The 12,013-nt window shown below is 45.8% G+C and overlaps 1 protein-coding gene across 4 annotated transcripts in view; it reads left to right on the top strand.

The window, feature by feature from the left end:
• Positions 1 to 12,013, top strand: part of LOC115090621 (potassium voltage-gated channel subfamily KQT member 1-like) — a 408,883-nt gene that overhangs the window by 259,876 nt on the left and 136,994 nt on the right. For all 4 annotated transcript variants that reach the window (XM_029599979.1, XM_029599980.1, XM_029599981.1 and 1 more), the window contains exon 8: positions 11,752 to 11,862. In XM_029599979.1, coding sequence (XP_029455839.1) covers positions 11,752 to 11,862 — 111 coding nt within the window. The remainder of the gene's footprint in view (positions 1 to 11,751; positions 11,863 to 12,013) is intronic.

Below are 12,013 nucleotides of genomic sequence, written 5' to 3'. Positions count from 1 at the left end.
ATGTATCCCTGGATTTGACCTGCACTTTGATAAATGAGAATCTAGCCTTAACAGTCCAGAGTAGGCCATGAGGCTGTGGGGTTACCAACTGAGGTTAGACCCATTGCTGGAGCATTTATCGCACCATTTAATAGTTTTAAGAACTGAGATTATTGAAACTCTTTTATTATGGACAAAGCAGTTTACTTTCAAGTTGCTTTTAGAAGAAAATAAGCACGTGTATCTGTTAGATTTTCTTGTGTGCACATAAAACACATTACGTAAACAGTATTGAAAATAATATATTAATGTTGTGAATCTTATTTTTTAAAAGGTGAGTGAGTATTAATTTACATGTTAATGCATGTTTAAATGCATGTGCTTTTGTTGTTTCCCTTTAGATCTTTTAAACAAAATTGGGTACTCTTACAAAATGACTGACATGTGCAGCATTCATTGGATTAAAAAATGTGAGGCCAATAATCAGAACAACGTACAATAGATAACTTATCTGACTAAGGTTAGCCAGATCCTGCTGAATATCCTTGAATAAAGTTATCTACCTATACATAGGCATATAACTTTGAAACCCAACTGGCTATGTTTGAACATTGCCAATTAGGTTTCAAAGAAGTCCAGGTACATGTACATGTAAAAAAAAACTACAACTACTACAAAATGCTGCAGCAAGATTCTTCACAGGATCAAGAAAATTTGATCACATCTCACACTCTGATACCTCTGCATTGGCTACCTGTACAATCCCCAATCAATTACAAAGTCTTAACATTAATACATACCTCCCTCCACTCTAACAACTCTGGAGTGGTAGGTGTAGCACTACAACCATACAAGTCACAGAGACTAAGATCTCAAAACAAAGGATTACTAGCTGTGCCTTCATTACAGAATACTCATCTAACAAAAATAAGAGACCATGTAGCAGGCCTTATACTATGGAACTCTCTACCTGAGACACTATGACTGACTCCAGAAGGAAAGAAATTCAAATGTGAACTAAAAGCATGGGCATAGATTCATCAAAATGCAAAAATAATGCATCAAAATGCAAAAATAATGCATGGATAACACTGCACTAAGATTACCGCACCACACAATCACATACCACTTTGCATTGGTAGAATCGAGTGGTGAGGTAAATTTTTCGCACACTGCAGTAATTCCTATTTCACATCTCATTGAGAGAGAGAGAGAGAAAGAGATACTATCGATAAGGCCCTCATAGTAGTCAAGTATAACAGGGTATCAACAAGCTAGGGCGAGATAACATCGTACAAAATTTCATCTTTGTAAGACTTTCCTCACTCTAAATGATGTCAAATCTTCACCGAGGCATACTGTGCTGTTCATACATCTCACTGCCTATGAAAAACTGGCTCCTAAACACTAAACCACCACCACCACCACCTCACCTCGAGCTATTAGATGCCACTCCTATAGGCATATAAATAGTTGCACACTGTGAGGGCCTCTCCAGAGGTGCTCTCTATCTCTCTCTCTCCCCTCCCCTTCTCCTCCTCTCCCTTTCCTCTCTCCTCTCAAACCCAGAAATGGCCGAAATGCAATTTGAAAAATTTATTGCGAATTGTAACGCCAGGAAAAACAGTGTAGTTATTTCTGGAGTTAAAACCATGCTATAGCATCTGTTATGCTATCACACAGTGCAATATTGCCCCTCATTTTCATAAATCCCACCCCAAATCCTACCTAATCCTGCCCCCTCCCAAAATTTGCATTTGCGCCGTGTTCTAGCATTATTATTGCATGTGTTATGGCATTAACACATTATTGTGTGCGTTAACGCCATAACGCATTTTAATGAATGACCCTGATGGTTATTTAAAAATGCCTATAACCTAACTTAAAATTATCTGAACACAGAGCAAGCACCTACAAGGACTAATTCATTAAGAACCTAACAATTGAACTAAGTACCTCATCACATCCCAACATCATCCAAATAAATAAAACTGAAACATATTTTATAAACCACCAACTATATATCCTTGAGTTAAAAAGTACTAGAGCATCCCTGTAAATCTATGTCACCCCTGATTACATTAGTCAGTGTATTAGTCGATCTATCTACCTTATAAATGGCCTGTGACCGACGGCCCGCAAATGCGCAGTAGAGACCAGCTCTACCGCGCATGTGCGGGCGAGCACGTCACTCTGAGCCAGCGTCAGAAAAAAAGAAAAAACAATGGCGGCGTCCAGTGGCAGCGGCAGCGGCGTTGGGTGGCGGCGTCCAGTGGCAGCGGCGGCGGCGTTGGGTGGCGGCGTCCGGTGGCAGCGGCGGCGGCGTTGGGTGGCGGCGTCCGGTGGTAGCGGCAGCGGGTGGCAGCGGCATGGCAGCATCCAGCGGCGGCGGCGTTGGGTGGTGGCGGCGTCCGGTGGTAGCGGCGGCGGCGTCCAGCGGCGGCGGCGTTGGGTGGTAGCGGCGGCGGCGGGTGGCGGCGTCCAGCGGCGACGGCGTTGGGTGGCGGTGGCGTCCGGTGGCAGCGGCGGCGGCGGCAGCGAGGGAGGAGAGAGAGAAGGAGGGACTGACAGAGAGGGAGGGACTGAGTGAGAGGGGAGGAGAGAGAGGGAGTGGGACTGAGTGAGAGGGAGAGAGGGAGTGGGACTGAGTGAGTGGGAGGGAGTGAGTGGGACGGAGGGAGGGGGGGGGGACTGAGTGAGGGGGGAGGGAGATAGAGAGGGAGTGGGACTGAGGAAGAGTGGGACATAGAGGGAGGGTAGAGGGAGTGGGACAGAGGGAGGGAGTGGGACTGAGGGAGAGGGGGAGGGAGTGGGACTGAGGGAGAGTGGGAGTGGGAGAGGGGGAGGGAGTGGGACTGAGGGAGAGTGAGAGGGAGGGAGAGAGGGGGGGAGGGAGTGAGACTGAGTGAGAGGAGAGGGAGGGAGGAGTGGGTGGGAGGTAGGGGGTGGAGGGGAGAGAGAATGAGGGGGAGGTGAGAGACAGAGGGATGTAGCCCTTTTTAACGGCGGTGGCAGCGAGGGAGGAGAGAGAGTGAGGGACTGAGTGAGAGGGGAGGAGAGAGGGAGTGGGACAGTGAGAGGGAGAGAGGGAGTGGGAGGGAGGGAGTGGGACGGAAGGAGTGGGACTGAGGGAGAGTGAGAGGGAGGGAGAGAGGGGGGAGGGAGGGAGTGAGACTGAGTGGGAGGAGTGGGTGAGAGGGAGGGAGGTAGGGGTGGAGGGAGTGGGGACTGAGGGAGAGTGAGTGGGAGGAGAGGGAGGAGTGGGAGGAGTGGGTGAGAGGGAGGGAGGTAGGGGGTGGAGGGGAGAGAGAATGAGGGGGAGGTGAGAGACAGAGGGATGTAGCCCGTTTTAACGGGCTTAACGGCTTGTTATATGTATGTTATATGATTATAGTAAGTCAATCTATAATGTGGCTGTCATGTTGTAAACCGTTGCGATCATCATTTGGAAAGATGGTATATAAAATGGCTGAATAAATAAATAATGTTAGTCTTAATTAGCTATAGTGAAAGAATTTAGCCAGTTAAGTGCCAAGCAAGAAATGTAAAACGAAATGAAATGACTGGGTCTTCAGGCCCAATGCCACAGCCCTTCACCCCACAAAATATTGGAAGTTGGTTGCTGCTAACATCCAATTTCCCCCTTTGCTCCCAGCTAATCAAATGATAACAAAAAAATTAAAAAATTGAGTTTTTTTGTTTCCCTTTCTGGTGGATGGGAATGTTGGTTTTTATGTATATGCTATGCTTGACTTATATTTTCTTTGTACTATGCTGAAACATTGAAAGGTGAGCTGGGCTTCCTGTTATAGATAACTTTCCCAATATGGATGATTATTGCTGGACAAGGTCCTGGAGTTCTGGCTGGCATATTGGGATATCTGGCTTGCTTGGGATATTCTTTGTGGAGTACTGCACGATAAGTGTGGCAGATGAAGCTCCTTTTCTAACCTTTCTTATCTTTGGTGACCTGTCTTCATATTTTCAATACCGTTCTGAGCTGTGCTTCTCTCACTTCCTTGGGCTTTGGGTAAGTTATTTTTTCTCTCATTGTGTCAGGTATTCACTTAGGGGTAGATTTAAAAAACATGGATGCCCGATTTTATAACATGCGCACGCCAGTGCACTCATGTTATAAATTTGGGGGTCAGTGCGCGCAAGGAGGTGCACAATTGTGCAACTTGTGCGCACCGAAGCCCGCAGCCTTCCCCCGTTCCCTCCCAGGCCACTCCAATTTAGGAATGGCCTGGGAGGGAACTTCCCTACCCCATAATCTATCCTTCCTACCCTTTCCCCTAACCTTCCTGCCCCACAGCCCTAATCTAGCCCCCCCAAAAGTTTTAACTTCTTACGCCTGCTGGCAGCCTGCTGGCACGCGATCCTCCAGCACAGCGGCAAATTGTCGCTGTGCCCCGCCCCGCCCCACCCCTTTTCTTCAGCCCCTGGACTTACGTGCATCCCCGAGCCTTTTTAAAATAGGCCCGGTGCGTGTAGGCCTTTTAGAATCTACCCCTTAAATTGTAAGTTCTTTAGGGATGGTTTTTGTTCTTGTATGTGCTTTGCACAGCAGCCTTGTTTAGGATGGTATATAAGTGAAATATTTAAAATAAAATAAAAAATAATTAAAGCAGAGATGAGGTTGAATGTTAAAAGCTCTGTAAAAGGGAAAGGTCTGCTTTGCCAGCTGAGGGGTTAATATTCTACCTTAAGGTTCAAGATAGCTGTCATTCAATAATGTGGAATTTCATAGATTGCAAAAGGTGTTCTGTAATGTTTTCACAAATATCAATTTTCAGTTAGTAGTTCTTCATGCTTTGCACCTTGCATAGCCAATGACTGGTTTTTTTTTTTTTTTTTATTATTATTATTGACTTTAAAAAGGCATTTTCTATGTATTTCGATGTTGGCTTTTTCCTTTGGAGCCGTGCCATATAGATTAAATAAGGTAGGTTGTGAAGAAATGTGGGAAAGCTTTTATGGGTTCTTGCCCTTAGATCATGCTTAGCCACTGTGGAAATCCTGAAAACCTTACATCCCTTGAGAGCTGGTTTTAGGAACGTGATCTAATTGGTTCATGCGGTGAATGTTGTGTCATTTGTTACATTACCTATCAATATGGATCTAATGAGTGAGAGGCAATTTGTGAGTCTGTTACCATTGTGGTTACTTCCACAGTTTACAAGAGACTTGGAGGAATGGCTTAAAGAATGTAAAACATTAATGACTTGCTAATACTTTCGGTTGGTAAAGTGTATCTGCAGTAGTTGTCATGTATTTTTAAAATATGCATGCTGATTTCTTAATAATTTAATGTTTTTCACGTGTCATTGAGCGATGTGGGGGAATGCTGCTTTTGGAACATCGAGCAACTTGCTGTCATATAAAATTAAGTTTGCAAAATGTTGCCATCTATGCATGCAGTGTACTATATGGCCTTGATGCTCCGTATATTTAGGTGGTGTGTAGCGTGTTTGTGTTATATAATAGGCGCAAAAGATAGAATCAGCTTTGTGTCCTGGTATCAGCTTTAGGCACACAGAGGAGGAACACTGCCCAGATTGTTGATTAAACCTTCCAGCCATGCCGGCCGCCTCAGCGCAGTGAGTCAGAGTGCAGGTGCAGTCCACAGCTGCATACAGTGACAGAGGACAGACTGAATCACACTTTTCTTTTCTTTCTTTCACCCTTGGCGCCCCCTCCCTTCGTTTTATAACCTCATAAAATAAAAACACAGATGCAAGTTATTAAGGTTTGAAATCTGATTTGCTTTTTCCATCTAATTCAGTGGGGGGGGGGGGGGGCGGGCATCTGAAGCATTAGAGAGTTTTCTGTATCTGAAAGTACCACAGAATTGCAGGTGACCTGTTGCCTCAGGGCGAAAATGCAAGTCTGCTGAATTTGATACAAATATTCAGAAAGGCTTGAAGGGGGGGGGGGGAAGAAGCCAGAAATGAATGTACTCTATTTCACCTAGTATAACTGAATGCATGGCTGTCATAAGATCTGGCAAGGCTGGAACATCTGTGTCTAGATTTATAGCGATAAATGAAGCCATTCTCGGACCATCTTGCTCTGTTTGCCAAAAAAAAAAAAAAAAATTCTGTGGCATAAGATGATGATATCTTACGAGAACTCAGTTTAAATGCTAGTTTAACATTTTCAGATTTGCAGCCTGCTGCTTGTTAATTTATTTACCAGGACATGTTTGAGAAGCATGGTGTAAAACGAGGCTTAACAATTGGGCATTAGAAAAAAATGAATACATGAAAAACCTCTTCTAACTTAACTGCCAATAAGACTAAATCAATGGAGGAACACGTCCCACCCCTATCAAGTTCATTCCCCTGTTGATCTATTGAGAAATCAGCTTTTCCAATACACCTTTTGGCCACGTTTAGTCAGCAAATTATTTTAGGTTATACAGTTTTGAACTATGATATATCACTATCTAGAGCAGCGGTTCTCAACCTGTGGGTCGCGACCCCGGCGGGGGTCGAACGACCAAAACACAGGGGTCGCCTAAAGCAGGTCCCCAACCACCGGTCCGCGGACCAGTACCGGGCCGTTGGGGTTTTTTGCCGGTCTGTGGCGCCGCGGCTGCTGCGGGGAGGCAGGGCGAAGCTGGAGACCTGCCTCCTCCAACCCCAAAAGGGAAGAGACCAGTGGCGTAGCCACGGGTGGGCAGGTGCCCACCCAACTGGCACCGGAACTGGAAGGCTGTCGCGGGATCCCATCCCCGCGACAGCGAACAAGAGAACCCACGCCTCGCGCGCCATCACGGCACACATGGGGAAGCGCTGCTGCGGCCGTATGGCCAACCGGTCTTCCTGTTCGGGGGGGGAGCGGAAGCGCCGCGCGCAGCTTCCGCCTCCTCCCCCCAATGCAGGAAGATCAGCTGCCTCTCCTGCTGCCACCCGTTCTCCTGCTATCTTTGGGCCAAACGGCCAGCCGATTTTCCTGTTTAGGGGAGCGGAAGCGCCGTGCACAGCTTCCGCTTTCTCCCCCAAAGCAGGAAGATCAGCTGCCTCTCCTGCTGCCACCGGCCTCCTGCTATCTTCGGGCGTCGGGCCGATCTTCCTGCTTGGGGGGGGGGGAGGGAGGAAGCGTACGTTGTGCGCTGCGCTTCCGCTCCCCCCCCCCGACAGGAAATTCGGCAGGCTGTACGGCCCGACGTCCGAAGATAGCAGGAGTCCGGTGGCAGCAGGAGAGGCAGCTGATCTTCCTGCTCTGGGGGAGAAAGCGGAAGCTGTGCACGTGCTTGAATGTATATGTGTGGATGAGAATGGGAGTGTGTGTGGGTGAAAACTGGAGCCTGGGTGTGTATGTGGGTGAGAATGGAGCTTGAATATGTGGGTGAATGGGAGCTCGAATGTGTGTATGTGTGGTTGAGAATGGGAGCCTGGGTTTGTGGGTGGGTGAGAATGGGAGCTTGAATGTGTGTATATATGGGTGAGAATGAGAGCCTGGGTTTGTGTGGGTGGGTGAGAATGGAAGCTTGAATATGTGGATAAGAATGGGTGCTTGAATGTGTGTATGTGTGGGTGAGAATAGGACCTTAAATGTGTATATGTATGGATGAGAATGGGAGCTTGAATATGTGTGGATGAGACTGGGAGCATGGGTTTGTGGGTGAGAATGGGAGTCTGGGTTTATGTGTGTGGGTGAGAATGGGTGCCTGGATGTGCGTCTGTGTGTGCATAAGAATATAAGCCTGGGGAGGGGTGAGAAAGTGAGAACTTGTATGTGTGTCTGCAGAGAATGTGAGCTTGTTGGGGGGTGGGGGGGGGGAGAGGCATATGAGAGTGACAGCTTGAGTGTGTGAGAGGGAGTCTGTGAGAGAAAGCGTGTATGTGTGTGTGTGTGGAAGGGAAGAAGACAGTAATAGAAGAAAGACACTTGAAAAGGAATTAGGAAATGAGCTATAAGGGAAAAAATGGGAAAAAGAGACCAGGACCAACTGATTAGAAAAATACAAAGATCAGACAACAAAGGTAAAAATATATATCTATATTTTGAGATGTTAGCAATTTAAATATAAGCAACACAACCTCTCTCTCAAAATTTATGGACAGGTAGGAGCCGTGGATAAAATCGTAATAATAAGAAGGCTAAAGTACCACAAATCACCGTGAATTATGTTTGTATCATTAAGTAAACCTCATACTTAGGCGTAGATGTGAATGCTATGCTGCATAATTTGGCATTATTTATCAGTAAAAAAACAACTAGTAGACCTGCATGCCTACAGCCCACCCATGTTAACCTTGTGCCCACCCAAAAAATCAATTCTGGCTACGCCACTGGAAGAGACATGGCCCAAAAAGCTAGCGCATCGCAGTAAAGTATGTGGCTGGAGCCGCGCAGGCAGGAAGGAGGTGTATCAGCCACTGCAGGTGCTCCTCCTACTTCCTTCCTGCCCGCCCTGCCCCGGAAGACAAATGTTGCCGGAGCCACACGGGCAGGAAGGAGGAGGCGCGTCAGCCGCGTGGGTAGAAGAGGTGCTTCAGCCGCGTGCAGAAGAGGAGCAGCGGGGCCGGGAAGACTAGGGCCGCTGCAGAGCCCATCCTGTGGCAACCCGTAAAGAAGAGGCCCAGAGGTGAGAGAGAGGTGTGTGCGAGTATGAGATGAGTTGAGAGATTGTGTGTGAGAGTGAGTTGAGAGACTGTGTGTGTTTGCAGAGACAGCATGTGAGAGCCTCTGTGTGTGTGAAAGAGACAGCATGTTAGAGTGAGAGCCTGTGCTTGAGCAAGGCAGCATGTGGAGGTGTGAGAGAGCTTGTGTGTGAGACTCAGACAGCCTGTGCCAGTGAGAGACTGTGTGTATGAATGATTGCATGAGAGAGAGAGCATGTGACAGTGAGAGCCTGTGTGTGTATGTGTGTGTGAGAGAGAAATGCACGTGAGAATGAGAACCTGACTGTGTGTTTGAGGGAAGAAGATAGGTGGAGAGAAAAGAAATAGAAAAAAAGGCAATATAAAAGGAAATTGCAAAAAAATAAGAAAGGGAAGCAGATGTAAAAAAATAAAATAAATTACTTTTTACTGATTGGTACATGTAATCTTTGGGAATGTGCAAGAGTAGCACTTTCTCTATGGCGGATCTCACAATGTACGAGATCAACATGGAGGAAGTGGAAACCCACGGGGCCTGCACAAAGGAGGCAGCAGAATGGGCTTCAGTGCCAATAGCAGCAATCAGCGCCTCCCCAATAGCCACGTGGCAGTAATTAGATTAATTGTTTGACTCAGCTGGAGGTGACAAAGTATGAAGTGGGATGTGAAATCAGCTTGATCTGGTGGAGAATTAGGATTGCTGTTACACATGAACTGTATTTGGCAAACATTAAGGGAGCCAGGATAATCAATTGAAGCCTGCAGCTGAGGACTGATTCATTATGACTCATGTAGAAATTAGTGCATATTCCAGATTAGTCTGCATAACACAATTCTCAACATTCAGCATTATTTCTGCTGCATAGAGTTTTATCTGAGAGGCTCTGAGGTTGTGAGGGAGCCAGTAAGAGTGAGAGCATGAGTGTGTATGAGAAAATCCAGGGGAGTAAGAGTGTGTGTGAGTGGGGGGGGGGGGAGAGAGAGTGTCTTACACCCTGAGAGTGTATCAGTGTCTGTGAGAGTGAGAGGTTATGGTGGGTATAAGAGCATGAATGTGTATGTATGTGACAGTGTATGTGTGAGAGAGAATGGACATGTGAGTATGTGTGAGAGAGAGAGGATAACCTCCTAATCCTCGACAATATTAGGGTGACTGGAAATCAAGAGCTCCCATGTATGGACAGCAGGGGCTTTTTAAAATCCTTATTAGTTTTAATTATTGGGTGTTATTTGATATATGTGCTGTTTTGAAATATTTTATTGGTGTTTGGGAAATTATAAAATGTATATGATTTTAATTAATAGAAATTCTATTTATCAGTAATTTTAAAATATTCTTTTTTCAGTATGGTTTTACTATTATAACTGATGCTTTATGTTTAATTTTATTGTTTTATGAGGAATGGTGGTTCTGTTTATAAATGTCATAATAAATAAGTATGCACTAAAATCCAACCCCATCCATAACCCCGCCCCCATATGACCAAAGCCCCACCCTCACCCCGCCCTCACCCCGCCCTCGCGGGGCGAGGGCAGAGCGAGGGGTCACCACAACATGAGGAACTGTATTGCGGGGTCACGGCATTAGAAAGGTTGAGAACCACTGATCTAGAGACATGTATACTGCAGCCATGAGCAGAGGGATTCACTTTTCATAAAAAGACTGCATGTTTTGTGATTTGGTTTGTTAATTGGGCCCACTGTTTTCTCTAAGCTGCACGTGTGCGCAGCTGCGCCCAACTTTTCTCGCAGCTGCACACAGCTTTTACCCCCTCCGCGCAGGAAGAGCGGCGGGGCCAAGGTGGAGCCCATCCTACCATGGCACAAATCAAAAAAAGAAGCCCCCAAAACTCTGGAAGCTCTAACTTCTTCCTGCCCCCGTGGCCTGGAAGAAAAAAGTTGCTGGAGCTGAACGGGCAGGAAGGAGGAGAAGTATTGGCCCACGTTTAGAAAAGGAGCAGAGTCTGTGGCACGGCCACCACAAATCACATGCTGTCTCACACCACATAGGCTCTTGCATGCTCTCTCTCTCTCTCATACACACACTGGCTCCCACTCTCATATGTTGTGTCTCTCTCATATATGTACACACTGGCTGTCTCTCACATGCTGTCTCACTTATACATGCTCTCACACACAAACATACAAACAGACCACATGCTGTCTCTCTCTCTCATTCATACAGACCAGCTCTCTCACACATGCTGTGTCACTCACACACACACACATACACACACACAAGGCCCCAGGGTCATGGCAGGACTGTGTTTTGACCACATTAGCGACATGAGAGGCTGGGGTGAATGCGATTGGTCATTGGCCATGGCCGGCCAAAACTTTCCACAATCCCTGAATTCCTTTTTTTCTCCAAATCATTCCTTCTTTTTTCCCTATTTCCAGATCCTCCTACTTCTCACTAAATCATCCTTACTTTATCTTCAGAGGGATAGCTGTGTTAGTCTGGTGTAGCAAAAAATGACAGGCATCGGGTGGCACCTTATAGACTAACCAATTTATTGAAGCATGAGCTTTCAAGGACAGAGTCTACTTTGTCAGATAACATGGCTATCCCTCTAAAGGAACCAGATTCAGCCATATGAAGTGGAAATCCACACACCTTACTGTATCCTGTCCTTTCCCCCTTCTCCTCTTTCAATTTCTGCTAAGCTTTTTTTCCCTCAAGCTCTTTCCCTTAGCCTTCTCTCACTTCATTCCACTTCAGCTCCCCCCCCCCCCCCCTGTTTCTGCTAAATTTTCATCATCAGATTGACAGTGTATGAGGAATACTACTAGCTCTGGGCCAGTGAAGGCTTCCTGCTCTTTTCTTCAGCCTAGACTGGGATGGAAAACACTACTGGACCTGTCTCTTTGATCGCATCTGTGTAGTAATAATTTTCCTGAATGCATGAATAGACAGGTAGTATTCATCCAACCAACTTCATTATAAAAAAAACAAGTCTCACTCCTTTTTTTAGTTGTTGCTTTTATACCTTCTCTCATGATCTGAAGAAACTATTCTTTCCCAGCCAGCAAAGAAATTAATTGTATATTGTCATATATTTTTAAGTTAGTATTGTAATCTGTTAAAATGATTTAATAGCTGTCAATAACTTTTTAATATTTATATTGTTTATTGTTTTCTTGATTATTTGTAATGCAGGTAACAGTTACCACAATTGGATATGGAGATAAAGTGCCACAGACATGGATAGGGAAAACAATAGCTTCATGTTTCTCAGTATTTGCCATATCTTTCTTTGCACTTCCAGCGGTAAGAAATGCACTAGCCTTTCAATATTTCAAATAATGCAAATAAGTGTTTCTTATAAGCAAGAAATGTCACAGAATGCAATGTGGTCCATATTCAGCCACTGTGTGGCTCAGTTAATTAGTCAGATAACTTATTTGGCTAACAGCCTATA

Source organism: Rhinatrema bivittatum, chromosome 4 (assembly GCF_901001135.1).
Source record: "Rhinatrema bivittatum chromosome 4, aRhiBiv1.1, whole genome shotgun sequence".
NCBI lineage: Eukaryota > Metazoa > Chordata > Amphibia > Gymnophiona > Rhinatrematidae > Rhinatrema > Rhinatrema bivittatum.
Note: the sequence above shows the minus strand (reverse complement) of the source record. Positions and strands in the feature narration are given on the sequence as shown.